At 42.6% G+C, this 12,359-nt stretch overlaps 2 protein-coding genes across 2 annotated transcripts; both read right to left on the bottom strand.

The window, feature by feature from the left end:
* Window positions 1-254: 254 nt before the first annotated feature.
* On the bottom strand, window positions 255-8,890 carry LOC137794927 (sperm microtubule associated protein 2-like). The gene is made up of 10 exons (XM_068592084.1): window positions 8,882-8,890; window positions 6,829-6,879; window positions 6,482-6,744; window positions 6,354-6,384; window positions 5,238-5,294; window positions 4,669-4,934; window positions 3,407-3,526; window positions 1,649-1,793; window positions 1,014-1,148; window positions 255-386 (listed from the first exon to the last, which is right to left on the bottom strand). The coding sequence occupies exons 1-10, from the start codon at window positions 8,888-8,890 to the stop codon at window positions 255-257; spliced, it is 1,209 nt and encodes a 402-aa protein (XP_068448185.1).
* Window positions 6,920-12,014, bottom strand: arl9 (ADP-ribosylation factor-like 9). The gene is made up of 4 exons (XM_068580996.1): window positions 11,702-12,014; window positions 10,326-10,497; window positions 10,072-10,247; window positions 6,920-9,271 (listed from the first exon to the last, which is right to left on the bottom strand). Exons 1-4 carry the CDS (start codon window positions 11,906-11,908, stop codon window positions 9,095-9,097), a joined length of 732 nt encoding a protein of 243 aa, XP_068437097.1. The 5' UTR covers window positions 11,909-12,014; the 3' UTR covers window positions 6,920-9,094.
* Between the last annotated feature and the right edge of the window lie 345 nt (window positions 12,015-12,359).

The raw sequence follows: 12,359 nt of genomic DNA, 5'->3' as shown, positions 1-12,359 counted from the left end.
ATAACACAACCGCAAATAAACAGACGCACCAGCGTGTGTTTTTCCACGTTTCCCCTCCAGATGTCTCAAATCCAGTTTGGAATTTAAAGATATTAAATACTTTCACGATCTTTGAGCTTCGTTTTCTACAAACTCTACAGGATTCGCTGGTTTTACATCATTACTCTTTGTCCTGCTCAAAGGTTTCCGCTGGCGTTGAATTTGCTCCACGAAGTGAAAAAAGTAGAAAACGTGGTCGTGACCTTGAGGGAAGCTCATGAGGGCGGGGCGTTGGTTCTGCTCCACTCGGGGTCTCGTGGGGGGACGTAGTCCTCAGAAAGTCGCTTCGGAGTCGCCAACAAGTCAACACGAGCGCTCGTCGTGGCTCTCAGCGCCGCCTTCGAAACCTGGTTTAAAGATTGAGTTCATGGTTTCATTAGATAAGATAATCCTTTATTAGTCCCTCAGTGGGGAAATTACAGGATTACAGCAGCACTGCTCACAAGTAATAAGATAAAAGAAACAATATAAATAAACAGTAGAACGGTAATAAACAGATTAAAGATTTAAGAAAAAAATTAGCAGTAAAAGAGAAGAATATTAAATATACATATGGAATAAAAAATGACCGACAGCAATTCAAGGCGCCTGAACTCATGTCCTAAAGCTTGTTCATCCACTCAGCTGCTGCTCAAGCAAAAGGAGCTTTTGTCATCAGACCGTTTTCTGGAAGCGGTTCATTCATCAGAATCAAAGCCAGACTGCAAAACCTCACGATCATGAGGACGGAAAACCATCTGGCAGCCGCGTGGAAGCAGTCGTTTGGCTGATGACAATGATTGGAAAATTCCACAATTAATTGTCAGAACTAGTGAAAACAACTCCAGTGTACTGCAGAGAGCTGCTTCCAGCAGCTGGAACGCATTTCAGCCGACTGTGCGATGTTAAGCAGGCAGCCAGTTTCACAGTTTTCTTGACTGACCGGTTCCTGAACATTCAAACTCAGCGGTGCGTTCAACAGAAGGAGCTCTTACGGTCCAGATCGGGTCCACCGGGTGTCCGAGCTCGTGGCAGATGTTGCTCGGCTTCAGTCGGGGCAGCGACAGCTGGATCAGTCGCTGGGAGACTCGAGCCGTCTGGGAAGCGAAGGAAACGACGGACGCAACGCTCTGTGGAACAGAAACGCTCTTCACACACCTTCTCACGCTGTCCTCAACCATCACAGTCTAGATTTGTTATTAGAAAACACAACAATCCATTACAAACGGTCATTATTCCTGGATTAACATTGATGGTAAATACAGAGAAAATACATATAATGACTAATAAGAGCTCCAGCAGACCAACATGAGAATAACGTGACAGCAGTGTGATAAACAGCAGCAACAATAACTGAGAGATGAGTGAAAGTGATCAAATCTGTACCACACTTTGTGTAATTGTATATCATACATACATACATATACATATATATATATGCATACATATTATACTTCACACAATGTGGAAGTTAATATGCTTCAAATAATCAGCCGATCCTGCAAATTAAATACCTAAAAATAAAACTACATCTTAACATAAATGCGTAATATCCCGTGAATCCAATATAGATCCCCGGCTGGGCGTCGCCTGACGGGTTCCTCAGCGAGGAAGAGCTTCAGGATCTCACCTCTCTGTTGCTCCTGAAGTCCGGGTGGTGGCGTTTGGGGCTGGAGAGCCGCAGCAGCCGCTCGGTGACCACGGCGGTCCTGATGCTGCGGTCCACGTGCCAGATGGGGCAGTTCCTGTCACAGCGAGGCGTGTGAGGAGGCCCGCTGACAGCAGAGAGGCGCGTTAGTACACCAGGACGAAGGAAAGGTCCAGCGGATTATTTATGAGCTTTAAACACATGAGCTCCATTTCTTTCTCTTGTCATTATGACATATCTGTCTCGAAAGTCTCCGAGTCGTCGAAGGCTCAGGGAACAGCTGCAGGAAGTGGACCTCACCTTTATTGTATTGTCATAGACTTCTTTATAATAAAACAAACATTTCAACAAACTGTTGTGCATCTCAACGCCAACAAGTTTTGTATTTAAGAAAAACAAGACAACTAATTAAAAGCTTTTCTAAGATGTCATTTTATTTTTAAATATTATCTGACGAAATCTCTCAAATATGGGTTAAAGGAAAAGTGTTGTTCCTCATCTCCTCCAAGTCTCAGTGTCCCAATAAACAACATCAATAAGTATTTTGCACATGAAATGCTTAAGTATGTTAGTTATGAGTTTGCTGCATATGTTTCCTGGGTATTCTTGTATTGTGTTGGTACTTTAGACTTTTCTTTATCATTCAGAATATGTTAAACTGTACGCGTAATACAGAAAGGGACATTTTTATAAACGTCTTAGGAATATTTCAAAAGCTTTAGCAACCAGTAAAATAGTTCCAGCAGCTTCCGTTACAGGAATCTTATTGTCGAGGTGCACGTATGTGTAATTTTAGAAGAAATGTATATACTTATCTAACTTTTTTTGTGCTGTTTTTTGGATCAACGCGATGAGCGGATTACGTTTCAGCAGCTGGTGATTACAATACCCCCGTTACATATACACTCTAAATTACAAAAGCAACATGAATTGTGTGTATTGCATCCAGAACGTGAACCCTGAATAAAACTCTTCGCCCGTTTCAGGGTTTATAAAAAGACTTCCGGCTGTCTGCGAGCGTCCCGGGGGCCTGGACTTTAGACAATGAGCTCCATTGTCTCCTCGCTGACGAGCGACGCTTCCCCACTCGCTGCTGCTCATATTGAACGATGTGACATGCAACGTTCTGCAGGGACCGAGTTATAGACTGTGTACAGTTATAGACTGTGTATAGTTATAGACTGTGTATAGTTATAGACTGTGCATAGTTATAGACTGTGTATAGTTATAGACTGTGTATAGTTATAGACTGTGTACAGTTATAGACTGTGCATAGTTATAGACTGTGTATAGTTATAGACTGTGTACAGTTATAGACTGTGTAAGTTATAGACTGTGTAAGTTATAGACTGTGTATAGTTATAGACTGTGTATAGTTATAGACTGTGTATAGTTATAGACTGTGTACAGTTATAGACTGTGTATAGTTATAGACTGTGTATAGTTATAGACTGTGTATAGTTATAGACTGTGTAGTTATAGACTGTGTACAGTTATAGACTGTGTATAGATATAGACTGTGTATAGTTATAGACTGTGTAAGTTATAGACTTGTATAGTTATAGACTGTGTATAGTTATAGACTGTGCATAGTTATAGACTGTGTATAGTTATAGAAGCCCCATCGTTACTGATATCTACTGCATGATGTCGCTGCAGCTCGGCCTCTGGGCTCTAAAGAACCTGCCGCGCTGCTTTGCCTCCAGTGGGTTTGGGCCTGTGGGCTCGTGAGGCTTTTACCCGGCTTCCTGGGAGCTGCAGCTCCGGCTTCTGGGTGTTGACAAGCGGACAATGTGCTCGTACCGGGACGCCTCGGAGGAAGGACGTGAGGTCTTCCTGGAGAAGCTCGCCTCCTCCTTCCTGCAGGAAAATGGGAGGCCATTACCAGTCCATTAATGCGCTGGGACAAAAGAACGTCTTGAGGCACAAAGGAGGAGGAACACACACAGAACAATGGACGAGTGTCAGAGCTGATGTGGAAAATCATCTGTATGCAGAGAAACATTTAAATGTCTTTCACTTCGAGACAGCGTGATGACACACAACCAATTTCAGATGTTGACATCTTCACAGGTCATGTTAAAGATTCAAGGAATAAGTTGAGTTGTGTCATGAAGGTCATAGAGAAGTGTCAGTGTTAACCTGAGACTGTTTCATAATCGATGACTCTATTTGTCGTTGTTAAAGCAGAAACACCAAACACAAGGATGTCCACTCTTCTCGATCCTACATTCCCTGCACGCCGACTGTCTTTGGGTTTTTCAGCGTCCTGCAGGGCCTTAAGGAACTGTTTTATTGACTCAAAAGAGAACAAATGTGCAGATTAAATCCAGAGGGAAGATTCTTAAAGGTTGCAGCTCCTGTGACGGTGACAGCGGTACCACTGAGATACTTCACCAGATAATCAGGTTAAAACGGAGGAGCCCACAGACCGATGGCATGACAGGAGCAGCAGCAGTGAGGTCATCAGAAGTCACAGAAGACAGTTGTCATAATCTAGATTAAGAATTCAACTAATTGAAACAAAACAAGCCGATATGAAGAAACTCCATCCAGCACTGTGTGTTTCTTCTTCTAGGAAATGAAGCAGCAAGTGATCGCCGTCATCGCCAATCACAGTAAATTAGTGTCATTTCTTCTGGAAGCTTTGCTTCCTGTGTGGGCTTCTGATTGTGTTACACCGCGTGTCACTGTGCATGTAATCCGACAGCTGAGGCGGAGGGGAGGGATCACAACAACAACAACAACAGAATAAAAGCCTCCGGAGCTGCCGTCACGCCTTCTCGTCCTCTAACTGATCCGGTCGGGTCCAGCTGGCATCCGTCCCGAGCTTCACTTTGCAGTTAAAGCTTCCCGACTCATCATTACCTTCAGCTCTGCAAATGTGTTTTCTCAAATATGTCGACGCGGCATGAAACGGCCCATGTGATGAACACAAACACCCCCCCCCCCCCCCCCCCTCCAACGCCATCATCAATAATGTTGACGATGACCGCGGTTACCTCCGCTGGTCCTCCCTTGCTGAGAAGTCTCCTTTGTGCCTCGCCAGGTGTTGGGTTCTCTCGCTTGGACGGGCTGCGAGCGCCGCGGCCGACAGGGGCCACACGGGCTCCTGGTGGCCCCAGCTCAGCTTCCCACTGATCAATGACAAAGATGAAAAAGGTGAGAGGCGGTGAGAGGTGACGGCTCGCAATGTTTTTTTCCAGACGAGCGAGGAAACCAAACGAGAGAATAATTTCAGATCAAAATGTTCAGCATCGTTGTTCTGCTGCAGCCGCGCCGGTCAAAGCGCGCAGACATCTGGCTCTGATCACGCTGTTTAAAGAGGGAGCGAAGCGCGACCGCGAGGTCCCGGATTCCTGGGAGTCAGTTTCACACCCGACCGATGAGCCGACGAGCTCATTTCTGTGTGACGCGACAGCTTGAACGCAGAGGACGTTTACAGGCCGAGAAGAAGCAGGAATAATGATGATGATGATGATGATGAACGTGCAGCTTCTTGTGGAAACGTAGTTTGCTTCTAAATATGTATCTGATTCAACACTCAGAGGAACACTGTGGAAGGACTCACCAGGGAGTCGTGACCCAGACCGATTTTGAGGTTTTGTGCTGCGCCAGCTCCAAGACTCTGCCGAGAAAAACACACAATCCAGAAGAAAAACACAAATCAGCTCTACAAGAGAGCGGAACTCTGAGAGCTGCGGCCCAGGAGGATGCCATCACTCTGCGGGTTTCTGTCTGTGTTGAGGCTTTCTGTTCTTTCTGGCCTCTATGTCTTTATGTGACGTTCAGAAACTGGGATCTCTCTGTCTTTAAACTCGAAACCTCAAACTCTAAACTCCAAACAATAAAACCTCAAACTCTAAACCTCAAACTCTAAACTTCAAACTCTAAACTTCAAACAATAAAACCTCAAACTCTAAACCTCAAACTCCAAACTTCAAACTCTAAACTTCAAACTCTAAACTTCAAACTCTAAACTTCAAACAATAAAACCTCAAACAATAAAACCTCAAACTCTAAACCTCAAACTCTAAACCTCAAACAATAAAATCTCAAACTCTAAACCTCGCTTTGACCACGAATCAAAGTCAGACTCAACTGAACTGTTTTAGGGTACATATTTTTCAGGGCGGACTAATGGAGAAAAGTTTTTGGCCTCAAGGAGGTTTATCAACATAGTAACATATAAAAAATACCCGGTATTTATTAAATAATAAACATAATACATCATCTTTTAACGCATTACAATGAAGGTATCACCAGACATTTAACTACTTATACTTTGCAGTAATTTTAACAATTATAACTTCTTCCATTAAGACATATTTTATAGAATTAAATATTGTTATATTTTGTGTCATTCATCACATTTAAATAGTAGTAGTAGTAGTACTAGTAGTAGTAGTAGTACTAGTAGTAGTGGTAGTAAGCAGCAAGCACAGTTACATAAGACACAAAAATAAAACACTCAATATAAACAATGAAGCAGAGTTTTAATTTAAGGAACTTAAACAAATAAAATATATCGTGTTTGGAGTATTACACAAGTGATACATTGAGAGAACCATAAGTAAACAGAGGAGCCAACACATTAAATAGTTTTAGAAGTGTTTTGTTAAAAGTAGTCATTACTTTCTTACAAATTAAATGTTTGTAGAAATTCACTAAAATGTTGTTACTGCACCTGTTTGATGGACCGAATCTGGGCTGAAGACCTGCAACAACAACAACAACAACAACAACAAACAGGACTGAAAACATGAGAACAAATGAAACATAACATAAATAACATTGCACAGTTAGTAACCGCACCTTGTTTTGGAGGCAGCATCTCTCGCCCTGCGGTGGCGTCTCGCCCTGCGGTGGCGTCTCGCCCTGCGGTGGCGTCTCGCCCGCTCGGCGTCACACTGATCTCCTGCTGTTGCTACGGAGCGCAGAGTCCTTAGCAACCGACAGCCCACCCGAGGGCTCCTTGAAACTGGAGTCTGCGAGGACGTGACTCGAGCCGTCCGTCTCCAGACCGTCCGTTTGAAGGAAAGCGATATGTGGAGGTCAGCGGCGACGGGCGGCCGGATCTTTGGGATCAGATTCCAGATGTAAAAGAGACGAGGGAGCGAACGTCAAGAGCTTTATTCTGCTCACGTGAGAAGTCCGTCTACCTCCTCAGATGAGCTGATATTGATGCGTTTATACACCTGGATGCAGCGGCACTACACAAAAAAAGTCACACCAAATCCATTTAGTGGAAACGATTTATTAAAGTGTGAAAAAACACAGAAAATAAGACAATCAGACTGTTGATCAATACTGTGTCGAGGACACGTGGTATTCTACATTCCTGGACTAATGTAACACATGAAGGCTTTGCACACAACAATGAATCCCCTTCATCCCCAGGTTAAGAGACGGGATTAATTAGGAAGAGTTGACCAGATAAAACACTGATGAGGTGAAATAACAAAAGGAACAAAACACACAAAGCTAATCCCCCCAAAACACACCCAGGAAGAAATGTCTTGAGAGAAAGTTAATTTCCTCTTAATGAACATGTGTCAGAACAGCAATAATGTTTTTAAAGATAATTCAACATAAACATGAAAGCTGTTTGATAGTGTTAACATTCGGCGACTCGATATCAGAATAGACATTAAACAATAAAACAGATGATCTTTAAAGCAAACATCCCTCAATATCCACTTTACCTGATTCATTAACTGTTTTATTTAAACATTAAACAGCTGCGGTTTCCTGTTAGTTATTGTATTTTCAGATTACATGTTAACAGTCTTAGTACCTGGTTCAACAAAGTCGATTAAATGTCCTATTATCCAGATTACATAACCGATATGATTGACATCAGGCTCACTCGGTTCCTCAAAGGTTGATATGTGCTGAAGCCGTCTCGTTAACTTAAATTTAAACCAGACGTCAGTCTTCAGGATCATTGCGCGCGGCCGTCTGCTACAAAAGGACAAAAAAAATCAAACACAGAATCCATGATGTTCTAACAGTACAACGGCAGATAAACTCTAAAGGACGAGCAACGGCTTTCTCCGCTGACGAGCAAGAGATGATCACGAACGCTTATAAAAGGAAGCCAGACCTTCCTGCTGCGAGGTCGAGACATAAACACTACTGCTGGCAGTAGTATACTAATTAATATATACTTATGAGGATATATGTACTGTATCCACATATGTGTCTGTGTATATTCATGTATGTGTAGATTACTTTATAACTAGGAGTTTGAATACGTTTATGGGCGGATCAGTATGTATGTATTATTCATAATCAAACATTCAATCAAGCAGTGAAAAATAATTGTGTGTGATTCTCTGTAGTCTTCATATCACAAGTCCACCGTGATCATGTTCTACAATGATGATATGTAAGGTGTACTAATAACACTGTCGTATAATTATGAGTGCTTTCAACACATCCATGACTTTCTTAAGCGCTAAATAAACGTTACGAACAGCACGGCGAGCAGCGGCTGAGTCTCTGCATACAGTCAGTGATGTGAGACGGTCTTTAGTTGGTCTGCGCCGTGTGGTGTTCAATGCACCGCTGAGAAGCAGCGGAATCGATAGCGCTCGTACAGGAAGTCATGGTGACGTGAGAACGGACCTTGGCAATCTCGAGGGAACTCTCTCCCTATAAAACTAACATCGCTCCTTCATCAGTGAGGAGGGGAGCTGCTTTTTGTCCAGTGGGAGTGGCCAACTTATCCAGTGAACTTTCACTAAACCTGCTCTAGACCAGGTGAAGGGATTTTGATGTGTTGCTATGGTGATTTATTTAAACTTGCTTCGAGGAACCAAAAAGCTTGACATGCGTCATCCTACCCTGGAAATAATCCAGCCAACTCAGTAAACCAGGTAGAGGAACAGAGAGCTCCTTAAAGCTGTTAATAGTCAAGTCTGCTCGTTGGCGATCCCGTGTGGCAGAAAGAGGGAACTACCCAGAAGTCATGACGCCGTCACTGACCTGAGGACAGCACGCCAACGTTTTAATCTTCACCAGAAGAGGGGAGCCTGATTTTTGGACTTTGTATTAAACTTTGCTGGTTCAGCTTTCAGTGTTCATGTCGAGGTGTCGCATGAGCCGTCGCTGGTGATGAAGCTGCAGCCACACAGCTGTCGCCCTGAGTGAAAAACCCCACTGGGATTCTCCTTACGTCAAAACATTCGTGTCTCTACTGATAAGACTCACTGACGCCATCTTGGATGAACATACATCTTTGGTGGAGACGCTGTAGGCCCCCCTCAATTAACAAAATCACTCATTTACTTTTGGTAAACACTGTAAAAACTAATTCTGAACTCTACCAGAAGAAACACACTGAAATAAATAAGAGTTTCAGCCAATCTAGCGTGGTGAAAGCGTCCACGGTGACAGAGCTGCAGAGGAGCGACTAGAGAGGTTCTATCTGCCGTCACACACCATCTGGATGATCAGGTCCCGGGCGTCCTGGACGCCGGAGCTGAGCGCCGCCTCGCCCTTCCTCACGTGGGTGTCGATGAGGAACAAGCGGCGCTCTCCGACCTCGGACAGAGCGAGGGCCTCGTGGAGGTCGGTGATGCCGCAGCTTCCCGGACGGTCCTGGAAACACGAGTTCAACATTTTAAAATCAGTCCCTGTTACTTTTATTGTTATCAGAATCAGCTTTAGTGGTCGTGTGTTTACAAATACATGGAATATGTCTCCGGTTTCACAAAGCTCTCATTGTACAATATTACTATTGTTATTTTTAAAGGCTAAATGCTGGTTTTCACACTAAATATTTAATTTATTTTGATAAGTTACTTCACAAAAACAAAACAGAATATATTAATGATGTCAAAAACATTAACCTCAGACAAAATGAAGCTTCAATTTTTAGATTTTAAGAACGTTTGTGACCTCTAAGCCAAACTGTCTAAAACGTTACTTTTTTAAATTTGGAAAATGAAATACATTCTCAACTGGAGTGATGAAAGGAGGATTTCAGAAAGTTATTTGTCAATTGAAAGAAATTGAGAAGAAAATTGAGAAGAAAATTAAATTTAAAATCAATTGAAATGTGTTGATGATCGATTTATTGTTTGTTCGTGATTTTATGAAAGGAAAAATTCAGAGCATTCACTGGCTACAGCTTCTGTATGTGTTTTTTTCTTCTAAAAAAACGAACTGAAAATATATTTTGGTTATTTGAAGATGTCACTTTGGTTGTTTTGTCATTATTTTCCTGACAACTTTCAGACCAAACAACTAAATCTAAAAAAACAATCTGCACTGTAATCGATATTGAGAATAACCATCTGTTGGCCGATGTGAACATTAGTCTCTGAATCTTCTTCTGAGCACCAGAGGCCTGCAGGTCCTGCTGAAAGCAGCGTGGAGTGTCTTCCTGTCACGCTCACCTGCTTGTTGGCCAGCACCATCAGAGGCAGGCGGGGCTCGGAGGCCAGCAGCTCGTGTAAATGCTTCTTAGCGACGGGGAAAAGCGCCGGGTTGGAGGAGTCGACCACGAACACCAGCAGCAGGGCTCTGGACATGTACTTCTGCCAGTACGGCCGGAGCTCCTCTTTACCGCCAACTGACAGACAGACGGACAGACGGCTGTGACATCAAACTCACGACTGACTTGAAACGTCTCTTTTGAGGTCAGACCTACTTTCTAGGAACTCGATGTGCAGATCCTCCCTGTTGATTGAGACGGCGTTGAAGCCCTGCGTCGGCTGCACGTCTGGCTCCAGGCAGCCGGTGGAGAAGCAGTTCAGCAGGCTGGTCTTACCGGCTCCATCCAGACCCAGAACCAGCACCTGGGTCCCAGCAGAGCTCACGGGCTGCAGCACACAGACCAGCACGCGTCAGATTAAGGCTGGATACTACGAGAACATTTCTGTACTGATACCATGAAGATACAGAACACCGAGGAGTCTTGTCATGAAACAGCCCTTTTCATATTTAGAAATATCAACAAACAAAATGTTTTTATTAACATAAAAGCAATGACTAAAAAAAAATGCAATATTTGATTAAAATAAGAAAAAGAGGTAGTCAACATGCAGAATCTGTATTGAATGGATCTGAAACAATTAGACAAACAGAAATTTAACTGCAACATTTTTGAGGAATTTGTTTACAGTCGAATAATAATAATAATAATAATAATATTGAAATAATATATTGTATTCGTAAAGCACTTCTCAAGCCACTCAACATGGTAAAAAGAGAAACAATAGATGCAATAACAATGCACACAAGAGAGAAGACATAGCAAGAAACAAAACAAAAGCATGCTGAACTAGGATCACGGGTTAAAAGCTGATTTAAATCAAGTCAATTATCAACAAAAACAGTTGCCAAACAAAAGTATGCATGGACATGCAATTTGCACACCGGTGTGTATGAACATGCTTTAAATGGCATATTGTTTTTAAATTAATGTTGTTCGAAAATATTAGTTTTTGTGGTTTGTTGGTTTTCTGCTGCTGCGACACCCAACAAAAGGATATATTAAGAATATATAAACTCAAACGAGATGATTTTATGCTTTCTTTTGTTATATCGATGTAAATATTTGCAAAAGAAGAACAATTGCAAATGATATTCCTGATTAATCGATTAGCTTTTTAAACTATAAAATGATCAGAAATGTCCATCACAATGTCTTGAAGACCAATATATTCAATGTACTAAGAATACTTTTAAACATTTGAGAGCCTGATTAACGGTCTGTCGTTTTAAAAGGATGAAAATAAATGTGCCGGTGTGCTGATACTACATTTCCCAGAATCCACCACATCCACTCCGCAGAGAACTTGCCTTTACTTGTAGCCATCTGTTAATAAAAAGGTATCTGGATAACTGTCTGTTTGTAGTTTATAATGTTCATTTAGGTCAAACGCAGTGAACATGTGCTCAGTTTATCTTTCCTTCGTCCCCGTTAGAATAGTTGGATGTCAAATCAATTAAAAGCTTATGTTTAAAGTACTTATTACGGCACCAACGGCTGTCCTCCAGGGACAATCATTTTATTGTTTTTACCTCTGACGTTTTCTTGGGTTCAGCAGCAGAAACCGGCTGAGCAGCAGCGGGAACCACGACGGGTTGTTCACTTTTGACGTCTTTTTGAGGCTCCTTCCCCGCAGAAGAGGAGGTGGAGGAGGAGGTGTAGTTCCAGACGAAATACGCGACTCCGCCCGCGAGAGCCGCGGAGGCGCCGACGACTCCGGCTTCTCTCCACCCGAACATCGTGCTCAAACCGCCGGGACTTTTTATCCGTCCGTGTCCGACATTGTTACACTTTTAGTGAAGATTTGTTGTGTGTGTTCACCTCGTCCTCCTCCTCAACAAGTGGATTAACCAACAGACAGGAAGCGAGGAACTCCTTCAAACGCGACTTCCGGGTAGAAGTGCGCCGCTTTTTGTTGTGGTCGATGCAGTGTCACAATCTCATCACGTGGGGGCGCCATTGTTCCTAGAACAGTCCTGACACAGTGTGACAATTTAAACTTTTGCCTTATTTTGTAATAAAATGTACGAATAAATCAATTATAACTAAGTGACTAAGTACATTACGTAGCCTAAAATAGAGGTATTACTCAAATAAATTGTTCTGCTACTTTATGCTTGTAGACAAAGAATCATTCATTAATATCAAGAAGTGACCAGATCTGCAAATGCTGTCAGAACTGTTTAATTC

The sequence above is a fragment of the Clinocottus analis genome, unplaced genomic scaffold (genome assembly GCF_023055335.1).
Source record: "Clinocottus analis isolate CAN_PGR_092001 unplaced genomic scaffold, fCliAna1.0.p SCAF_10, whole genome shotgun sequence".
Classification (NCBI taxonomy): Eukaryota; Metazoa; Chordata; class Actinopteri; order Perciformes; family Cottidae; genus Clinocottus; species Clinocottus analis.
Note: the sequence above shows the minus strand (reverse complement) of the source record. Positions and strands in the feature narration are given on the sequence as shown.